Source organism: Pseudopipra pipra, chromosome 21 (genome assembly GCF_036250125.1).
Source record: "Pseudopipra pipra isolate bDixPip1 chromosome 21, bDixPip1.hap1, whole genome shotgun sequence".
Taxonomy (NCBI): Eukaryota; Metazoa; Chordata; class Aves; order Passeriformes; family Pipridae; genus Pseudopipra; species Pseudopipra pipra.
The window spans coordinates 8,339,433-8,358,826 of record NC_087569.1 but is presented as its reverse complement, the minus strand read 5'-3'; the positions used below and the strand labels follow the sequence as shown (position 1 = coordinate 8,358,826).

Genomic DNA, 19,394 nt, shown 5'->3' with positions numbered 1-19,394 from the left:
TCCGATCCAAGCTGAGCTGAGCTGAGCCGATTCGATCCAAGCGGAGCTGAGCCGAGCCGAACTGAGCCGAGCCGCCCCGGGCCCTCCCGCCGCCCGCCCGGCTGTTGACAAGCGGCGGCGGGAGCCAGCGCGCTCGTCCCCATGTGGCGGACGCTGGCCCTCGCCTCCGCCTTCTTCCCGGGGCTCTTCGTCCTCTGCATCCGGTTGCTGCGTTGGGCCGCTCCAGGATGGAGCCTCAAGGACCGCATCCTGCTCAGCGGCAGGTACGGGTGGCAGCGGCGGGAGGGGACACCGCACCGCGGCGGGACAACGCCGCCGGTACCCACCGGGAGCGGGACCGGGAGCGATCCGGGCGGGCCAGGAGCACCGAGAGCCTGCATCCGGGGATGCCCAAGCCCGCGACGCTCTGGGGGCCGGACCCCGGCTGTCCCGAGCCCAGATCCCGCGAGGGGAGCAGGGGCCGGTGGCCGGAGCAGCCCCGCGAGGGTGGGCAGCCCCTGAAGGTGGGCATTCCACGAGGACGGGCTTTCCCCGAGCATAGGCAGCCCCCGAGGGTGGGCATTCCCCGAGCACGGGCAGCCCTGCCCGGCCGTACCCCCCGCGCTGTGCTACCCGTTGTCGGATGCTCCAGTGCATCGCTCCTTCTGCCCACGGGGAACGGGTCAGCTCCACTGACCCAGGGGGGTGGAAGGGATGAGACGTGGCAAGAACCCCCTCTCTGTTCTGGCAAGAAGCCTGTCCCCGGCAGGCAGCGCTGGCACGGCCACCCCTCGCTGTGGTGTGTCACACTCCTGGGGTGTGCATGGAGTGGGTGTCTAAGTGCTCCCAGCTCTCCTGGTGCCAGCCCTGTGCCTCAGCCCTTCTGGGGTCACGTTTGGAGTGACCTGTTTCTTCTCTCTCGGTTTCAGGCTGGTGTCAACGGTCCAAGCCACGATGGCCACAGTGTCGGGGATCACGGTTATCCTCAGCTGCAAGAACGTGGTGTACGACAGGTAACCCAGCGCCCACTGTCCCTCGGGGAACACGCAGAGGATGTGCCCGGCCAGCTCCAGGGCTGGAATGTTTTATGCCAAAGGCTTGCACGTACAAAGGGGAGAGGAAAACCAGTTTCATGCTCCCCTTTCCTCCACTTTGTGTGAAGGGTTGGGCAATGTGCTGGCTGTACACCCCCCCTCCACGGCACCAGCTTGTTCCGAGCGCTCAGACACGGGGCTGCTCTGCCAGCACAGAGTCTCCTCCACAGGATGGGCTGTAACACAGGCTGTGTGTGAGCAAAAAATATAGACATCATCAGTTCTAAAGGAGTAGGGAGTCTCCTTGCTGGAAGCTGAAATCACTACCGAGTCAAGCAGACGTAGCGAGAACTGATTTTAGAGGTGCAGCGTCTTCTCCGTGCCAAAGGGATTCTGAAGGAGTCCAGAAATGAGAAAATCAGAATGGAGTTTGCTCTGAAAGAAAATCCCGTTGCCTTGTCCTGAATGCTCCGAGATAAACTGCCAATAAGTGGCTCTCAGGAGGAGAGTGATAGTGTAATCTGGGTCAGAAGACTTAAAAACAGAGCTATTATCCAGACTAGCAGAGAAGATCGTAGGAGGGAAGAATATAATTATGCTGAGCTGGAATTTGATTGTCACACACTGATTTTTAGGAAGGGCTGCCCCTTCGGTCATTGCAGACTTTTTTTTAATGCACAGACATGTCCTGCCTTGCTCTAGATAGTGAGATCTATCCAGGTTGCTCAGCCCTGCTTAACCCAGGCAGTCTATGAGTTACCTTTTTGCTCTAAAATAAAATTTCTGCTGGATAGATAAGGCAGATGATGAAGCCCAGAGCCACAGAGACAGAAGGCGCTACCAGCAGCCCTCCTTCCCCCCAGAGCTGTCTGCTTGCCCGGGTGTTCTCAAGGCCAGTGGCTCTGTGCGAACACTTTGTGGGCAGAGACCTAGATTTTCTTTGAATCTGGAGGAAATAGAGCCCAGTGCTCAGCAGGGAAGGCCTCGGAGAATGACAGCGAGACAGCGCGCCAGGAACCATCACAAAGGTTGCAGTAAAACTGCCAGTTTATTTACAGAGGCAGACAATCATTATATTGCCTGAGCTGTAATTGCCCTCCAAAGCCCTGGGCAAGTTTTGCAAACACAATCGCTTGCCCTCCCCGCTTTACATCACTGACATCTTTCTATCTGGAGCAGGAACACGTGCAACAGAATTTTCCTTGGAATGGCAGGAGAGCAAAAACAGTTTTATTTGAGCCCCAAGCTACGTTTCTTTAAGCAACAGTGTGGGGTGGTTTTGGTTTTTTTTTTTTATCAGTGTGATTTCACTCAGGACTTTTTAAGGAGGCTGGAGTCCCTGCAGAGCAGGGCTTGCTGCTGCCCAGATTGTGCAACCGGGATTCCGACATGCTTTGGGAACAGGCAGCTGCCTGCAATTATTTCCCAACTGACAAACGCCTCTTGGGGGTTTATTGCTTATATTGGATATTTTGCGCCTCACTCTCCGAACTCCAGAGCAGGCATAGCCAGTTAACTCTGAGTTCTCCAGGAGCTTTCCAAATCCTCCCTGGGTTAGGCAGCCAGCTGACGTGGCTTGGCAGGCAGGAGGGAGCCAGGATCAGAATTTCCCCTTCCTCCCCCACCAGGCACCAGCTCTGGCGGTCTCAAGGCTTAGGGAAGATCACCTGCTGGAAAGGCATCAGTTTGGTGCTGGATCCTGAGGGGTGCTGTGCCCCTGGCCCATGCAGCAGCTACTTGGCTGTGGGGCTAATCAGGCTCCTCATTAGCGCCGTGTTTGTGTTTATCCAGGCTGAGCTTGGTGCCTGGCACAACCCAGGGGGAAGCAGGGCCAGCGCCAAGTCGTCCTCTACACGTACCAGGTACCTTTTCCCTGGGACAGTCTGTACCTGCTGAGCCAAATGGAGTTAAAATTTCCCCCCTTTCAGTTTGCCATCAGCTTCAAAACCCGCTGCTGCCATTTCAGACCTAAAGACTCTCTTCTCCTCCTTCCAGAGCATCGTGAGGTGCTCCGAGCCCTTGCAATGCCTCTGTGTGCTGCTCCTCCCCTAGGCACTGGCTGGCCGTGGAGTACATCTGGGTCCTCGTTCCCTACATGACTTATGACATCTATGTCATGTACCTCTGCCACTGGCACAAGAGCCTGGAAAAGGGAATCGCAGAGAAGAAGCACTCGCTGGCCAGCGTGTGGAGCTTCCTCCTGCAGGAGCGGCTGATGGTGACCCACCACCTCTTCATCCTCATCGTGCTCACCCCCATCACCCAGGTAAGGGCTGGGCACGGCTGCTGCAGGAGCCCGTGACCCCCTGGAGATGTTGGGTGTTGGCTCCCAGTCACCTCCCTGGAGGGCCCTGTGCTCACTGCTGCCTTTCTTTTACAGCACTTCAGGGGAGAGCTGGGGGACTTCTTTGTGGGCTGCATCTTCACAGCAGAGCTGAGCACGCCTTTCGTATCCCTGGGCAAAATCCTCATGCAGGTAGGTGAGGAGGGACAGGGCTCGGGTCTGGGAACTCCACAGCAGTTTGTACCCAGGCTCCATCAGCCTCTGTTCATGCAGCAGCTGGGCCAGAGGTCTCAGAGGGAGGCAGCCCCACAGCTGTAACCCCAATCTCCCTTGCAGTGCTGCCTTCCTCCCTCTGCATCCCATTCCTTTCCCCCAGTGAGCAGCACGCCCCACGGCATCCCAGAACTGGGGGCTGTGCCACGGCCTGGTGCTGCCCTCTCCTGCCTGTCCCTCCCCTGCACCATGTTCACTCCCACCCCAGCCCTCTGCCCCCATCTCCCTTCCCCCTACCCTCCTCCATCCTTTCCCACCCTACTCTCCTGCTCCCGCTCCTCCAGACCTCCCGAATGCTCACCTCCCTGCCCCCAGCACAGTCAGTGCCCAAGGAGAAACGCTGCTCACCCCATGCTGGCCTCCTTCCTTCCCCAGCTCAAAATGCAGGACACGCTCCTGCACAAGGTGAACGGGATCCTCATCCTGGTGACCTTCTTCCTCTGCCGCATCCTCCTCTTCCCCTTCATGTATGCAGCCTACGGGTGGCAGGTGGGGATGCCCGTGTACATGGTGCCTTTCCGCATCCCGCTGCACTGCAACATCGCCAACGCCTCCCTCATCGCCCCCCAGATCTACTGGTTCAGGCTCATCTGCCGCAAAGCCGCCCGTCTCTACGGCCGCCCGCCCGCCGACCGGAGCAGATAACGGCCGGCCCTGCCAGCCCAGCCGGGGGCTACAACGGGGTCGGCCCCCCCGGGGGCTGAACAGGGTCAGCCCCCCCTGGCTCTCCCGCCATCACTGCAGGGACCAGAGCGGGAGCAGGGATAGCACCGGGCTGTCCCAGCTGGAAGCAGCCTCACATCTCCACCGCTGTGCCAGGCAGTGCTAGCCTGGGCTAGGAAGGCTTTCCTCCCACACCGCTCCAGCGCCTTGTGTCGACCCGCCCGTGGGAGCCCGGGGTGGGAGCTGGATCGTAAGCACAACATTCCATTCTGGGGTTCAACGCCGTGGCACGGAACTAACGGTTACACGAGAGGGGTTTGTTACAACCCCCCCGCTGCATGTTCCAGGGCTGACACCAGACACCGGCATGGTGGTGTGGAGGAGCCTGCAGACAGAGGAGGGGATCCTGCAGCATCCAGCCCTTACAGCAGAACGGATGGGGATGGGGAGCTGTGTGCCAGACCTGCCACAGCCCCAGCTCACTCTTCCAGCTCCAGCTCAGCCTCCAGCCGAGAGCAGAGCCAGGCCTGGAGCTGCAGCACAGTTCTGCAGAGCCGCTCCTGACCTTTACTGACTTCACCTCTACACTACAGCCCTGTTCAGCCTCTGACCTTCCACGTGCACCTCCTGCTGCTGCTGCTGGGCTCAAGCTCATTTAAAGCTCCACTTAACCCGAAGGTGCTTTTCATTACAACTGTCTGATGTCTGTCTGACAGTCCTGAGGCTGGGGACTCCAGTGTTCCCAGCAGGGCTGGAGGGAAGAAGCTCACACCAGGACAGGGCAACGGTTGCACTGTCTCACAAACAACACTGGCAGGGCAGGGTGCCCACGGCTGAAGGGCAGGATGGGGATGGGAACCTGCCAAGTCCTCGTCTCACCAACACACAGGACACTATGCAGAGCCCTTTGTTGGCAAGGGATGCAATTTTCACCCCCTCCCCTAACCACAGCTGCTTTTATCTGCCCCACATATCCCCTCAGCAGGTATTTAAGACCATCTGGCACACCCTGCCTTGCTCTGCTCTCCAGCTGGCACCACCACGCCCCGGCAGCAGCTGTGGTACAGCCCAAGCTCCGGTTGTATGGCCCATCCCTCCAGCCCCATCCTACTCCCCCACAAGGCTGCCAGGGACGGAAGTGGGGCAGCGCAGAAGGAACCAGCAACCCCAGAGCAGGATGCTGAGCTGGTTTTCCTTCACCAGTTCAGCCCATTCCCACCTCAGTCACAGCAAAATGGGTTTGGGCTGCCCTGCACCACAGGGTTCACAAGCCCTGTGGGTGTGTGCAATCAGACCACAGCAGTTCAGTGCAGCTCTGTACCTTCCCTGCAGCCACCAGCACAAGCCAGGGCAGCCGCCTCCTCCCCACAGCCTCCCGTGCCCGCCCCAGGGCAGGGAACTGCACCAGCCCAGCCCTGCCATGGTCCTGGCACGGGCCCACACCTGGGAGACCGGTGACCACGCTGTGCCTTTCATTCTGTCTGAAACCAGCAGCCAAGCTCTGGAAGATCTGGATCTTCTGGGTGTTGTATCTCGTCCCAGTCACGGCGGCTGTTCTGGATAGAGTAAAAAAAAAAAGGAAAAAGGGCCTCTTCCAACTTGTTGCAGAAGTGCCGCTGTTACAGTAACCACCGAGACCAGCTGATGTTATAAACTGCTTGCAACTCGTTACAGATGTTTGTATCTCACTGTTTTCATTGCGAATAACGTGCCTTATGTAAGGACAAAAAAAAACCCCCAGCCAATGAGGCACCTCAGTTTGCACTAACACTACCCTATTTACTATCTGGAGACCAATAAAGATTTCCTTTCTGAGTCACACCACTGGCTGGCTCTCTCACGTGCCATTTGTTTCTGGGTGGGGGTGTTACACACAGTGTTACTGCTGCACCCCCACCTCCGGGCAGGAGCAAACCACGTGTATTTCTAAAGGTTCCTGCCTGTCCTGAACTCACTCAACTCGCTTCCCAGCCTCCAACTTGCTTCCCAGCCTCTGGCAGCACTTGGCAAACCCAGCAATCCTCCCAGGACTAGGAGAGGGCTGGTGGCAAAGGAGCTGGAAGGAAACAATTTCCCTGATGCTGGAGGCTGCCCGGCTCTCTGTAAATCCAGACTGCCAGGAGGCAAGGCTGGAGCCACAGAACTGCCAGCTTGTGTCCACAGTTATTCCCATGGAAAATTGAAGTGGTTCCTCATACCTATCTTTACACAGCCCCTCCACCGCTTAGGCAGGGTGGGAGAAAACACAGCAGGGAGGAAATAAATACAAAAGTGAAAAATAGGGTTTATTACAGATCTTACACCGTCCAGGTAAGGGGTCCCTTGTCAGTGCTCTCCTCTGTCACCCTCTCCAGCTCCTCAATCCGGCTCCCCGACCAGGTGTGCCCCCAGCTTGCTGAGCTTCTGCAGGAGGGTGCAGCGCAGCTCCCTGTCCCCCACGTTGTCCGTGATGGCCTCCAGGAAGTGCCTCTCGTTGGCCCTCCGCAGGGTGTTGCTGGGGGACGTGTCTGCGTTGCTGAACGCCTCGTACTGCGACAGGATCTCCAGTGCCACCACCACCAGGGGCTCCCCGCAGCCCTCGCCTGGCAGCATGGCAGCCACATGCAGCAGGTGGCAGAACATCTGGATGCAGACGAAGGACACCTCCTGCGGGGAGGTCCCGTCCCCGGCGGGCTGCGAGGGGGGTCCCGCCGTGCCCTTGACGGAGGTCAGCAGGTCCGTCAGGCTGCCGCAGTACAGCTGCACCACGTGGAGCCAGGCCTCTGGGGGCAGCCAGGTGGAGCAGCTGGAGCTGCAGAGGAGCTGGAAGCCCCTCAGGAAGAGCACGGAGAGCTGGAGGTAGCAGGCAAACGGGCGGAGGTTGAGCAGGGGCATGTACTGCACGTACTCCAGCGTGTACGGCACGTGCAGGACCTGCCTCTGCAGCAGGTTTTCTACCACGTGCATGAGCCTCTTCCACTCGCTGTGGCTGCACCAGGGGAGCACCTGAATGAGGGCCACCAGGAACCCTTTGCTGAAGAGGTTCACTTCTTCAGGGTTGTCCACATTGACGGTGAGGAGCGCCAGCATTGTGTCCCTGAGCGCTGGGGACACGCAGCAGCACTCCATCCACGCCAGGAGCCCGCTGCCCGGTCCGTAGGCTGGCAAAGACTGGGATGTCCACTCGTCCTCAGGGAGGGTGCAGATCTCGAACAGTGTCGCCGGGACCTCGTTCTTGAAGTGGTCTCCATAAAGCTTCTTCAGTCTGAGCCCGACGGTCCAGTCCAGGGATGCCACCTTCCTGTGGAGCCAGGCCAGGGACTGGACCCACAGCTCCGGGGAGGGGGCAGATTCTGGTCCCACCACCTCGCAGAGCTGGCAGAGGATATTCAGAATCAGGTCTTTGGTCTCCAGTGAAGGGAAGAGCTGCTCCGTAGGCTGATGCCAGTACCTGGTGTAACCATCTAGTAGCTTGCAGAGGCTCAGTAGAAGTGGGAATGGGTGACAGGATTTGATCCAGTGCTCTTCTGAACAGGGCTGTATTCCCAAAGCCCTACTTAGGACCTGCAGGCTCAGCTCAATCTGAGGAGAGTCTGACTTCAAATAGGGAAGGACAAAAGCTTTGGTCACCTCTGCAGGTGACACAAGTGGGGTGGCTGAGCCTGGCTGCATGAGAAAGGTCAGGAACTGAAGGAACTGCTCCTCTTCCCTCACAGTGGAAAGCTTCCCCCATATGGCCTCCTCCAGACACCTCACCACCAGGTTGTGTGGCCTGCCTGGATCCTTTTGGGTCTCCAGGAACCTCAGTGCTGGGAAGGAGCAGAGGATTTGTGTGAGGAACTGGTGTGCTCCTAGGTTCACCACAGCAAGATGACAAACCTGCTTCACCGTAGCCTCGGGGTACAGCAGCGTGAGCCTGGCCACAGAAGCCACAGCCCTGGTCAGGCCTTCATCGGACACACTCTTTGTGATCTGGTTGAAAGTCACATTCAGATCCTCCTGGAACCCTTCCCTGACAACCTGCAAGTTCAGGGACAGACCTGGTCCACCCCAGGACGTCAGGACACCCGAGATCACCTTGTTTTTGTCAGTTAATGAAAGCTCAGTGTAACAGTCCATGATGGCTTTGATCACTTGCACCTGCAGCTCTCGGGCCTCCTTGTCTTGACAGGCCGTAGCAAAGCTCACCAGTGTCTCCAGCAATTTCAAAACTAGCTCTGGTTTCTGGAAGAGAGCTTTATTTTGCACAAGGCAGTCAACCCAGGCCCTTGAAAAGGCCCAGGTCTTTTCAGATGCAAAAATAGAGCACATGTCTGCATGCCGGTCCAGCTTTTGAGCAATGATTGCCATGGCAACTGAAGACACAAGGCTGGTGGTGGCCAAATCCTTGCTCTTTGGGTTGGCACTGCTCTCCTTGAGAAAGTCCTTGGTGACCTGTGTCAGCTCTAACACTACACGTGTCTCATCCTCACCCACGTCTCTGGTCTCCGAGAAGCAAACCAGGTTCTTCCCAAGGGTGGTCAGAGTGTCCAGGAGCCGGTAGCTCTCATAGCAGAGCTGCTCGGAGCTGATCAGAGCATCCTGCAGCTCCTCTCCCCAGGCACGCAACAAGCTGCAGAGGAACTCCAAGCCAACAAAGAGCTCCTCACGGGAGAGTTTGGTCACAGACAGGAGGCTCATGGTTCTCTCTGCTTCCCTCACCTTCTCTCCCAGCCCGCTGTGGTGGAACTGGCTGTCAGGGTCGCTGGTCCAGAGGCTGACCGTGGCACTGACCTTGTGCAGGTACTCTGTGGTGGGGAGGGAGCTGCCTGCTGGCTCCAGCTCAGTGAACACGGAGAGCAGCTCGGCCAGGTTGGCCAGGGCGTAGCACTGCATGCGGTGCTGGGTGATGTTCCCGTGGATCTGCTTCAACCCCTCCAACAGGACCATGAACAGCCTGGGGGCAGCTGGGGGGATGTTCACAGGGTCACCCTTGAACCTCTTTGGGGGCTGCAGACCATCGTCCAGAGAGGACTCACCCCCGTGCTGGCACATGAGAGCACTGAACGCAGAGACTGTCGCGTCCTCCTGCCCTTCCTTGTGCTTCATCAGCTCCCACCACACGTCCAAGAACAGCCTGATGTCGGATGGGGACGTCTCGCTGGTGACATACGCCACCATGTGCTCCAGCTGCTCCCGGCACACCGCCGGGGGCAGCGCCAGCAGCAGCTCCACGAACACCCGGGGCACGCCAAGCGCCTTGACCAGCTCGAAGAGGGCGGTGTGGTTCACGTCGGGGATCATCGCGCCCACCGAGAAGAAGCCGTCGTCCCTCCATCCCCACTCCAGCGAGGCGGCCGGGGGCGCGGGCAGCAGCACCTTGGCCCAGACGATGGCCACCGCCTCCCGCTTCCAGCGGCCGTGCTCCCGCGGCGAGGGGCAGCGCTCGCCGATCTCCCGCAGCGCGTCGGTGATGGGCACCCCCGCCAGGGGCCAGTCGGCCTTGCGCAGCTCCCGCAGCGCCCGCGGCTGGATGAGGCGGGCGGCCAGCAGGAACCCGCCGTGCAGGATCGCCGTGTGCTCGCCCACGGCCCAGGGCCCTGCGGGACACACCGTCAGCGCCGCCCGGCCCGGTGCCCCCCGGTCCCCCCGTCCCTCCCGCTCCCGCTCCCGCTCCCGCTCCCGCACTCACCCGGCTCCATGGCGGCGGCGCGCTGTGACGTCACGCGGGCATTCCCATATGACGTCACGACCCCGCCCGCAGCGCCCCCTGGAGGCCCGGCGGGGGGTGGGGTTAATTAATTAATTTTTTTTATATATATTCATATTATTATATTGTATTTCTATAGTATATATGTAGTTATGTATACCGGATATTATAATACATTGTATTTCTATTATTATATTGCATTTCTATATTATAATTGTTATATTATATATTATAGACAATATATTAAGTAATTATGTATACTAGATATTACAATATATTTTATTTATATTATTATATTGTATTTCTATATTACGTATTATATGCAATATAATATGTAATTATGAATGCCAGATATTATATCATGTTTCTATATTATAATGTGTTCTGTTGCTTCATATATAATATATGAAGTAACTATGTATGCCAGATATTATAATGCATTTCTATTATTATAAGGTGTTAGGTTATATAATATATATAATACATGAAGTAACTATGTATGCCAGATATTATAATGCATTTCTATTATTATAAGGTGTTAGGTTATATAATATATATAATACATGAAGTAACTATGTATGCCAGATATTATAATGCATTTCTATTATTATAAGGTGTTAGGTTATATAATATATATAATACATGAAGTAATTATGTATGCCAGATATTATAATGCATTGTATTTCTATTATTATATTGTACTTCTATATTATAAAGTGCTATATTATATATGTAATAGAGAATGTAATTACGTAAACCCCACATTATAGTGTGTTGTATTTATATTTCACTTTTAATAAGTTTATTGACAATCAATTAAGTAATTAATTATTGCTCTCAGATATGCAATCAACAGTGAGGGAAACCCCTGGTGTACTGGTACAGCAGGTGGGCACCCAAACCATCCTCCCCAACCATTTTTTTTTTCATTTCAGGGCACAGCTCACATGTGACATTTAATTTGATCGATGCAGAATTGAAAATTCATCACTAAACAAAAAAGCTCGAATAAACCCTGAAGTGTTGCTTCCAAAGGCAGTTCCTCACCAAAAGCTAATTGCAAAACCATAATTCACTTATTTCAAGCTGCCTCCCAGCACCTCAGCAGACAGCACAGCTACACACCCCAAAGCACAGCCTCAGCTGCCTCCTGGAATGTGGAAGGCTCCTTGGGAAGGGGTGGAAACCACCACATCAATAACATGATCCCAGCAAGAAACACACCATGGGCTTCTCAAGTGAACATTTCACCTCAAAAGCTGGGGAAGCACCCTGGAATGAAAATAAGGACTAGAATATTCACAGGATTTGGCAAGATCATTTCTTTGTTCCCAATAAACATTCTGACAGCTGAGCTGCTTCAGTTCTCCACACACGGCCCCACATTTTGCCACTGGAGCAGGGGATCTGCAGTACCCACAGCCACAGAAAATCTCTTCTCTGAGCTGCAATTCCAGGACAGCTAAAGCAAATTCATTAGAAAATTAGATATTATAACGTATCTATCAATCTCTTTTTCAACAACAACACTGAAATGTGAGGTTTTCTTAACTGATAATCCCTGGACTTGAAGCCACGTGCTCAGCCTGCTCCTCAACGCACAGCCCGATTTTTCAGAAGGAGAACATGCCATTTGCTTGAAAGGAGAGAGCAGCAGTCACAGACATCAGCTTAAATCAAACCAACCGATCAACCAACACCCTCAGATTGGGAGGGCAGTGCAACACATTCCACAGGACTGGCATTTTCCTGGATGAAATCCAAGGCACAAAGGAGCAGCCCAGTCCTTTCCTCCAGCTAAGCTGAAACCTTCTTCATGTTACGTGCAGCAAACCACTTGTCACTGTTGTCTGCAGCCATGGCCTGCACAAAGACAAGTGTGAATGTGGTCAGAGCAGTGGGAAAGCTATTTTGATGGATAAATTATTTTTTTTAGCTACTAGTAAGGAGAACAGACACTGAAAACCAATGCTCTCTGGCACAGCAAACAAATAATGATTGGTTAGCACATGATCAAACCAGGACAGTTTGGACACAGCCTTCCCACAGAGCTCACATTCCATCCCAGGGAACGTCCCTCTGCCTCCAGGGGCTGTCCAGCTGCACTGATGCTACTGCACCTCAAAAATCACTTTCTGCAGTAACTTACATCAAAGTGTTGTTGGTGTGTCCAGCAAAAAACACGATCACCCAGCTGCCCAGAGAGTGAGGCTGGAAAACTCCACACAGGGCACTAAGTGAGCTTTAAAAACTGATTTATTTTCCTTATCAAGCCTGGGCAATTTGCTTCTTGTTAAAACTCGACATGGCATGAAAACTAAGATTCTACTGGTATCTATAAACAGGAAGAAAATGAATATGCAGGCAGAATTACTTACATCATCCAACAGCTTGTCACCGTTAGGGTCCATCTTGGACAGGTCTCTAAAGGCTTCATCTCCCACAAAACAGATTTCATGGCCGTCCTAAACCAAGATTAAGGGCAGGTCAGTTAGATAAAAGGCGGAGAGAAATTTAAACCCAATTTCATCCTTATTTCCAACATTACTCACAGGATCAGCCAAAATAATCACTTGCACTGTGGCTTTGCCAGGCGTGTCCAAGCTCACCAGGGGTGTCAAAATTTTCTGATTCTCCTTTTTCATCAGTGCTTCAATGGTTGGCAACTTAAACAGAAAACCAACAAACCCCAAACTTGTATTACCACTGCAAGAAAAGATAAACTATCTGCTCGATATTATTTTGTTTACACATGAGATATTTTGTTACCACAAGAAGTTGACTTCCCCAGCTCTGGGTAAGGAGAGAGGAAAGGGAAGTGTGACTGTTACCTCTTCCTTGGCACAGGAGAAGGCGATCCGTCCAAATGCTGTCCCGTGATCCACTGCTCCTCCAACAGCCTTCAGCTCCAGCTTACACTGAAACAGGGAGAAAGCAAGCCTGGCTTGTAGGGACACTGTTCTCCATGCTGCATTCACTCCAGCTTTTTCTCCAGGATGTGGATGATTTCAAAATCCCCCATTCACACAGTTCCCAACCGGCCAGAATTACCAGAGCAAACCACAGCTTTTCCTTTTTTATAAAAATGCAGTTGAGTGTATACACAAGCTTCAATTAAAATGCTCAGAATTAAGCACACAGTTGCCTTAATTAAGAGGTTTTTTGCTTTTAAGATTCTGTTCTCATGAAAGAAGAAGTTTCTAGGATGAGTTTTCCAAGGACTGACCTGGTTATCCGCGTAGCCCAGCAAAGCCCTTTGCTTCTCCTCATCCTTCTCGTATATTTTCATCCCAAGCAAACCAGACCAGTAGTTAATAGACTTCTGCAGATTTGAGACACCCAGGGTTACCTTCAGCACGGGATCTTGAGAATTGCAACAATTGGGAATCAGTTACAAACGTATCATGGTTTTAAAGGCACAGTTTTACACTCGTGAGAAGTAACAAAGAAATAATAAAACCCTGCTCTGTTTCATAAAATGCCATCAAGGCAAACACTCAGCCCTTTCTGATATCCCAGTGGTAAATCTCTCTTGAACACCAGTTAGAGTGAGGGTAAACGTTTCACCTTGCTTGAGCTTCTCCTTGTCCTCCAAGTAGAACTTGTATCCTCCTGGAGCTTCAGTTTCAAAGACACCAGTTGTGACTTCTTTGAGGGGCCACCCCATCTTCTTGGCATTGCTCACAGCCTGGCTGGACACCAGTGTGATGCCCTGGTGAGGACACAGCAGAGATACACAAAATTCATAGGGGGGGATGCAAAGACATCATGTGTTTTCATAGATGAAACACAAGATCTCCATCTGCTGTCAGTAGGTAAATCACAAAAAAACAGGTAATAATAAATAATTCTGTCTTCCTAGAGCAAGATCCCTCTTAGCTAACCATTCCAAGTTGGATATGGGAGAAAACACCAGCTGTCCTACACACACAGCAGAGGCAGAGCTCAAGGAAGTGTTTCCTGGACCATAAGTGAGCACAAATCTGCTCTAGTTTCTGCTCTTCCAACTTGGAGACAGCCACAAAAGCAAGAATAAAATGTTTAAGGGACCAAACAGCATAAAAAAAGCAGCTGGTACAACCTATATGACAAACAGACTCCTACTCTTTAAAGTAAATAAACTTAGCTTCAGAAGATTTTGCTGCTAGGAGTGATACTTACCAGAAAGTCATTGCCCAGGCGATATTCTCCAATGCCATAATTGTAAGTCAGTTCTGCAACAAAGTGATTGTCCTCTGGCCCGTAGCCCACCATCGTTTTGCTCCATTTTCCATCATAAGGGCTGGAATATCCGTATTTAATTGTTAGGAGCATTAAAAGTAACCAACGTGAAATGCAAATATTGGTGTTTCAAGGAAGAATTGCATTTCTAGAGTAAAAAAATGGCAGGTTGGACCTTGGGCAAAAGCAATTCTACCTCATTAACAGCTCACAATTTAAGAGAACAGGCTACTCGTTAACTGAAATTACATCAGCACTTCCTTATTGCTAAGTAGGAAAGGGCACCAGGTTGGAAGATTTCTTTCCTTTCAGAAAGAAACATGTTCTTATTTCTTCTTTCTTCCATTCTTCTGTCTTTACAAAAGCCTTTGTGGTTACCAGGAGGGACTTTTAATTTAACCTTAGTTAGCCCCGTGCCCATGAAAAAAATTAAATGTAGTTAGTTCTTGGTAAGTTTAGAAATGATTTAATAAAGTTGAGTATCAGTCTGCGGGTGTAATTCAGCAATATTTCTGTTCAATGTTAGCATTATATCTACACAAAAAGGGGGTCTGTTGGTTCCAAAGGAAGTAATTAAAAAAAAAACCCAAAAAAACCCAAAACAGCACAATAAATCAAGCAAACCCTTATTTTACTATAGCAGTACATGGCTGGCAGGTGTTTTATGAAAACAAAGGACCCAGGGCACTCACCCGTTGCAGGTGGCCTTGCAGCCCTCCTCGAACTCCTCGTGCCTCAGCACCTTCAGAATCAGGAGAGAAAGGGGTCAGCATGGGGACGACGTGGACCCCATCTCCCTTTCCCCTTTCCTATTCTCTTTCCCGCTTTCCCATGCCCCTTTCCTCTTCCCTGTCCCCCCCTTCTTCCTTCCAGATCCCCCTTGCCCCTTCCCCATCCCCCTTTTCTATTGCCTGTCCCCCTTTCCCCTTCCCTGTCCCTCTTTCCCTTGCCCTTCCCCTTTTCCCCCAGGAACCCTCATCGGGCCCGACACTGCCCCAGTAGCACGGCCTGGGTCCGGCAGCACGGCCCCGCACCCCCGCTCTGCCGGTGCCGCGTCCCCGGAGGGCTCGGAACGCGCCGCTCTCCCGCACCCCCGGGGCCGGTGACACCCCCTTCCCTCCCTCCCTCCCTCGCCGCTCACGCTCATGCCCAGCAGCTCCCGGTAGAACCGCGCGGTGCGGGGCCGGTCGCCCACTTTGAAGACGAAGTGCAGCGCTCTGCGGGCGGCCATGGCGGGCCGTGACGTCACTCCGCCTGTCCGTCCGTCCGTCCCCTCCCCGGCGGTGACGTCACGCGGCCGCCGCGGGGCGGGGCGGTGACGTCACGGGCGCGGCGATGGCGGCGCTGGGCCGCGTGTGGGGGCCGGCGCTGCTGCGGCCCCGCGGGGCGGGCGCGGCGGGGCGGCGCGGGGTGCGGGCGCTCCGCAGGAGCCCCGTGCGGGTCCTGCCGCCGGCAAAGAAGAAGGCGGGAGCAGCCCCGGCCGAGGCAGCGCCGGGACCCCGCCGGGAGGGGCCCCCGCCGCCCGCGGTGGAGCGGAGCGCCGCCGCGCCGGGGCTGTGGTACGAGAAGGCGGCGCCCGGGGACCGCAGGCTGGGGTGAGCTGATCCCCCTCCCCTTGGAAGCGGCCCGGAGCCGCACCTGCGGGATGGGAGGGAGATTCCGACCCTGGGGGGGTCAGCGGGGAGACTGACACCCACTGCCTGTTACAGACGGTCTGAAGGTACCTGGGGGGCTTCACAGACCCCCAAGTTCATGATCTTTAAGGTCCTTCCAACCCAAATCATTCCATCTCGTTCTGCCCCCTGCCATGGGCAGGGACACCTCCCTCTATCCCAGGTTGCTCCAAGCCCTGTCCAACCTGGCCTTGGACACTTCCAGGGATGGGGCAGCCACAGCTTCTCTGGGCAACCTATGCCAGGGCCTCCCCACCCTCACAGGGAAGAATAGCTTCCCAATATCCCATCTAACCCTGTCCTCTGGCAGTGGGAAGCCATTCCTTTTGTCCTGTCACTCTATCCCTTGTCGAAATCCTTCTCCGGCTCTGTTGGGAGACCCTTCAGGTACTGAAAGGTGCTCTAAGGTCACCCCAGAACCTTCTCCTCCAGGCTGAATAGTCCCAAATCTCAGCCTTTCCTCCTAGGAGAGGTTCTCCATCCCTCTGATCATCTTTGTGACTTCCCAGTGAAGCTCTTGGGGGCTGGCAAAGGTCAGACTGAAGGTGTTGTCAGCGTTATAGCCATTCTCTCTGATTAACTTCCCTACAGAAAAGTGGTGACTATCGCCAAGTCGAAGAAGTTTCGGGATAATCACGGGAAGGTCCTGCTGGAGGGTCACAGGCTGATCAGGGATGCACTGGAGGCAGGAGCTGTGCCGCAGACACTCTTCTTCAGCACTGTGGGGCACCTGAAGGAGCTGCCTGAGGCGGAGATAAAACGAGCCAGCTTGATTAAGGTGAAATTTGAAGACATTAAGATCTGGTCTGACCTCGTAACTCCTCAGGGGCTTCTAGGTAAGTTGCCTTGGGAACAGTCACAATGCTGCTCAAAGGGAAGCTTATTTCATACTCAGGATAATGACTCTCCATAAACTTTCCCTAGACTTGCTGATGGTGTGTGAAGAGTGCTATATTTGGGAGAATTCCCTTTGATTTGGCCTGTTGTGGTAACTGAATGTGGCTCCTAGAGCACACTGAAGGTTTTTAATAGCACACACTCATTTTTAATAGCATGATGCTGGGAAATACTTTCCCTTGTAAAGTGACAAACTCTTCTCAAACTTCTTTTAGGTGGTGCTTGTCCTAACGCTTCCTCCAGCACATCTTTAGAGAGAATTGGGCCAACTCACCCAGAGCCCAGTCCTTGGGGTGGGTCAATCAGAAACCTGTCGCATTTTGTCTCCTCAGGCATCTTTTCCAAGCCTGACCATGCCAAGATGTCTTACCCTGCTGCTCAGCTCACCAACTCCTTGCCATTGCTCCTCATCTGTGACAATATCCGAGATCCGGGAAACCTGGGCACTATTCTGAGATCCGCAGCAGGAGCAGGCTGTGAGAAAGTGCTGATCACCAAAGGTAAGAGAAGAGTTTAGTCTGAGTAATTTGGGGGGTAAGGCAGGGAATGAGGTGCTTGAAGATATTCCCAAGTTTGTAAGGAGTGCCTGGCACAGACATGATCCGCTGCAGGAAGCAGCATTTCCTGAATCCCGTCTTTGTGGGAGTCCCTGCACTGTCACTGTTTTTCCCCGTTCCTTCTCAGGCTGTGTGGATCCGTGGGAGCCAAAGGTGCTCCGTGCAGGCATGGGGGCTCACTTCCGACTGCCCATCGTCGCCAACCTGGAGTGGGAATCTGTTCCCAGCAACCTTCCTGCTGGCACCCAGGTGTGCGTGGCTGACAACAAAGACCCAGGCGCTCCGGCCAAGACCACATCCGTGCCAAGGGGGGCTGGCAGGGCTGGCTCTGCTCCTGGCAACACAAAAGCTCCTGTGAAATCCAGACCCGAGGCTGCTCCTGACCACGAGGATGAGGAAGAGGCAGCAGCAGATATCCCAGAGCTGGCCACGCAGTGTTACTATGAGGACTGGGCACGGACTCCGGTGGCCGTGGTGATCGGCGGGGAGACCCACGGCCTGAGTGCGGACGCGCTGCACCTCGCAGCCAGCACGGGGGGGAAGAGACTGGTCATTCCCGTGGTGCCCGGCGTGGACAGCCTGAATGCTGCTATTGCTGCTGCCATCGTGCTGTTTGAGGGGAAGAGGCAGCTGCTGCGGAGGCACAAGGAGGATGACAGGCAGAAGGTCCCTGTAGCAGGCTGAACTGCTGCATGTTGGGTGCTTAAGGAGCACCTCTCTTCCCTTTGGTTCCCTCAGAGTTAATAAAAGAGCAGCTCGGGCTGTTTGTTTGCAGTAAATGAGTGTTTAAGGCTCTGGCAGTGCTGGAGCAGTGCTGGGATGAGTGTGTGGCTCCCGGTGGGCACGGCGGCCGCAGGGTGATGCTCGTGAGAAGGGAAAGGCCGGGTGGGAGCCCTCCCCTCCCCTCAGCTGGCTCCCTGCTGCCCGGCCCTTCTCAGCCAGTACATCCTGGGAGGCCTCGGATACCTTGGGGCGGGGTCAGGGCACAGCTGCTACAGCAGCGTCTGCACTGCCCTGGCCCCACTGACAGCGTGTGTCCTTCCCAGCCTGGCTGCTGCTTGTGGTTTTGGGGTCAGAAAGGCCAAACTGCTGCCACCTGAATGGGTCCTGCCTGTGCTCACCCAAACCCTGTGCTCTAACCAGCACTCCAACCTTGCCTGGCTGGCTGGGGCTGGCGTGGTGTGGGGTGCCTGAGTTCCAGCAGTCCCGCCTGCACTGCTGCCAGGAGGTGGTGGGCTGCTCCCTGAACTGCTCCCCAGGCAGTTCATCACCGCTGAACACGAGAACCTCGGAAACCTGCAAAACACAGGGGGAATTTATACAGGCCAGGCTGGCGGCTGTTCCCAGCTCCTGGCAGGGTGGGAAGCTGCAGCAGGATAAAAGAGGAGGCCATAATCCTGCCATGGCTGACTAATGAGCTGAAAGGGAAAAGCAGTGGCTTGCACAACACGTGCTATTCAGGCGGGACATCAGGCTGGGAGCACCCCACCGGCTGCCAAATGGCTCCCTCCCTCCTGGGGAGCACCAACCCACCCTGTCCCCGAAAAAACCAGGCACAGGCAGGGGCTGTGTGAGCCCATGAGGGGAACACATGATCCCAGTTCAGCCCCCACAGTGCTGGGAGCTGCTGCCACTGACACCTACCCTTGGGGTCTGGCTGGGGGCTCCTCTTCCCACACACAGGCTCTCCCTCTCCCCCGACAGCTGGACGCAGCAATTGGCACCTCCAGGGACGACGTCATTGTAACAGTTTTATTACAAAGTTCCAATCACCATGTACAGTTTTTACAATGTCACTTTTTGGGGGCTCGGCTGTGCTACTTGGGTTAGGGAGAGATTTTTTCCTTAGGTTTTTTTTCTTTTTTTTGGTTATTTTTTAAAGAACAGCACCATTAACGTTGAGTTTGGGACACACCTACAAAAAACAGCTCAATCAACTAACACAGAGGGGAGAGGACAATTCATACCAGAGAGGGGGGACAGGGAGAGCACAAGGGAGATACAAGAGGTGAGGGCAGCCCGGTGGTGATCCTCCTCCTGGCTCAGAGAGGGAAGGAAAGAGGGATTACCCACCCACTGCGGGCGGATGGACCCTGACATGCACAGCCAGCGCTGCCTAAGGCTGTCGGTGCTTGGAGTGGGAGG

General features: G+C 54.3%; 4 protein-coding genes across 5 annotated transcripts; 2 read left to right on the top strand and 2 right to left on the bottom strand.

Annotated features, from left to right (window-relative positions):
- The first annotated feature begins 13 nt into the window (after positions 1 to 13).
- On the top strand, positions 14 to 4,350 carry TLCD3A (TLC domain containing 3A). Its single transcript, XM_064677970.1, has 5 exons — positions 14 to 263; positions 909 to 992; positions 3,066 to 3,279; positions 3,394 to 3,489; positions 3,946 to 4,350. Exons 1-5 carry the CDS (start codon positions 142 to 144, stop codon positions 4,213 to 4,215), a joined length of 786 nt encoding a protein of 261 aa, XP_064534040.1. The 5' UTR covers positions 14 to 141; the 3' UTR covers positions 4,216 to 4,350.
- Positions 4,351 to 5,673: 1,323 nt separating this feature from the next.
- On the bottom strand, positions 5,674 to 9,974 carry GEMIN4 (gem nuclear organelle associated protein 4). 2 transcript variants are annotated; one of them, XR_010435636.1, is made up of 3 exons: positions 9,884 to 9,970; positions 6,535 to 9,791; positions 5,674 to 5,789 (listed from the first exon to the last, which is right to left on the bottom strand). XR_010435636.1 is itself a non-coding variant. In XM_064677964.1 (2 exons), exons 1-2 carry the CDS (start codon positions 9,891 to 9,893, stop codon positions 6,592 to 6,594), a joined length of 3,210 nt encoding a protein of 1,069 aa, XP_064534034.1. In that variant the 5' UTR covers positions 9,894 to 9,974; the 3' UTR covers positions 6,498 to 6,591. The 2 variants fall into 2 exon arrangements, 1 of the variants encoding a protein (XP_064534034.1); XM_064677964.1 differs by lacking the exon at positions 5,674 to 5,789 and having other exon boundaries at positions 6,498 to 9,791; positions 9,884 to 9,974.
- A 1,448-nt stretch (positions 9,975 to 11,422) lies between these two features.
- Positions 11,423 to 15,411, bottom strand: GLOD4 (glyoxalase domain containing 4). The gene is made up of 9 exons (XM_064677969.1): positions 15,264 to 15,411; positions 14,815 to 14,864; positions 14,063 to 14,183; positions 13,469 to 13,613; positions 13,128 to 13,264; positions 12,733 to 12,819; positions 12,454 to 12,567; positions 12,280 to 12,366; positions 11,423 to 11,764 (listed from the first exon to the last, which is right to left on the bottom strand). Exons 1-9 carry the CDS (start codon positions 15,351 to 15,353, stop codon positions 11,699 to 11,701), a joined length of 897 nt encoding a protein of 298 aa, XP_064534039.1. The 5' UTR covers positions 15,354 to 15,411; the 3' UTR covers positions 11,423 to 11,698.
- Positions 15,412 to 15,442: 31 nt separating this feature from the next.
- MRM3 (mitochondrial rRNA methyltransferase 3) lies at positions 15,443 to 18,028 on the top strand. Its single transcript, XM_064677968.1, has 4 exons — positions 15,443 to 15,717; positions 16,387 to 16,631; positions 17,025 to 17,192; positions 17,377 to 18,028. The coding sequence occupies exons 1-4, from the start codon at positions 15,458 to 15,460 to the stop codon at positions 17,931 to 17,933; spliced, it is 1,230 nt and encodes a 409-aa protein (XP_064534038.1). The 5' UTR covers positions 15,443 to 15,457; the 3' UTR covers positions 17,934 to 18,028.
- Positions 18,029 to 19,394: the final 1,366 nt, after the last annotated feature.

Coding starts and splice junctions, on each gene's coding strand:
- TLCD3A (XM_064677970.1), top strand. CDS start 142: ATGTGGCGGACGCTGGCCCTCGCCTCCGCCTTCTTCCCGGGGCTCTTC. Junction 993..3,065: donor AAGAACGTGGTGTACGACAG/GTAACCCAGCGC, acceptor CTCCTCCCCTAG/GCACTGGCTGGCCGTGGAGT. Junction 3,280..3,393: donor TGCTCACCCCCATCACCCAG/GTAAGGGCTGGG, acceptor TTTCTTTTACAG/CACTTCAGGGGAGAGCTGGG.
- GLOD4 (XM_064677969.1), bottom strand. CDS start 15,353: ATGGCCGCCCGCAGAGCGCTGCACTTCGTCTTCAAAGTGGGCGACCGG. Junction 14,184..14,814: donor TGCAAGGCCACCTGCAACGG/GTGAGTGCCCTG, acceptor CGGATATTCCAG/CCCTTATGATGGAAAATGGA. Junction 13,265..13,468: donor CAAGGAGAAGCTCAAGCAAG/GTGAAACGTTTA, acceptor GCAATTCTCAAG/ATCCCGTGCTGAAGGTAACC.
- MRM3 (XM_064677968.1), top strand. CDS start 15,458: ATGGCGGCGCTGGGCCGCGTGTGGGGGCCGGCGCTGCTGCGGCCCCGC. Junction 16,632..17,024: donor AACTCCTCAGGGGCTTCTAG/GTAAGTTGCCTT, acceptor TTGTCTCCTCAG/GCATCTTTTCCAAGCCTGAC. Junction 17,193..17,376: donor GAAAGTGCTGATCACCAAAG/GTAAGAGAAGAG, acceptor GTTCCTTCTCAG/GCTGTGTGGATCCGTGGGAG.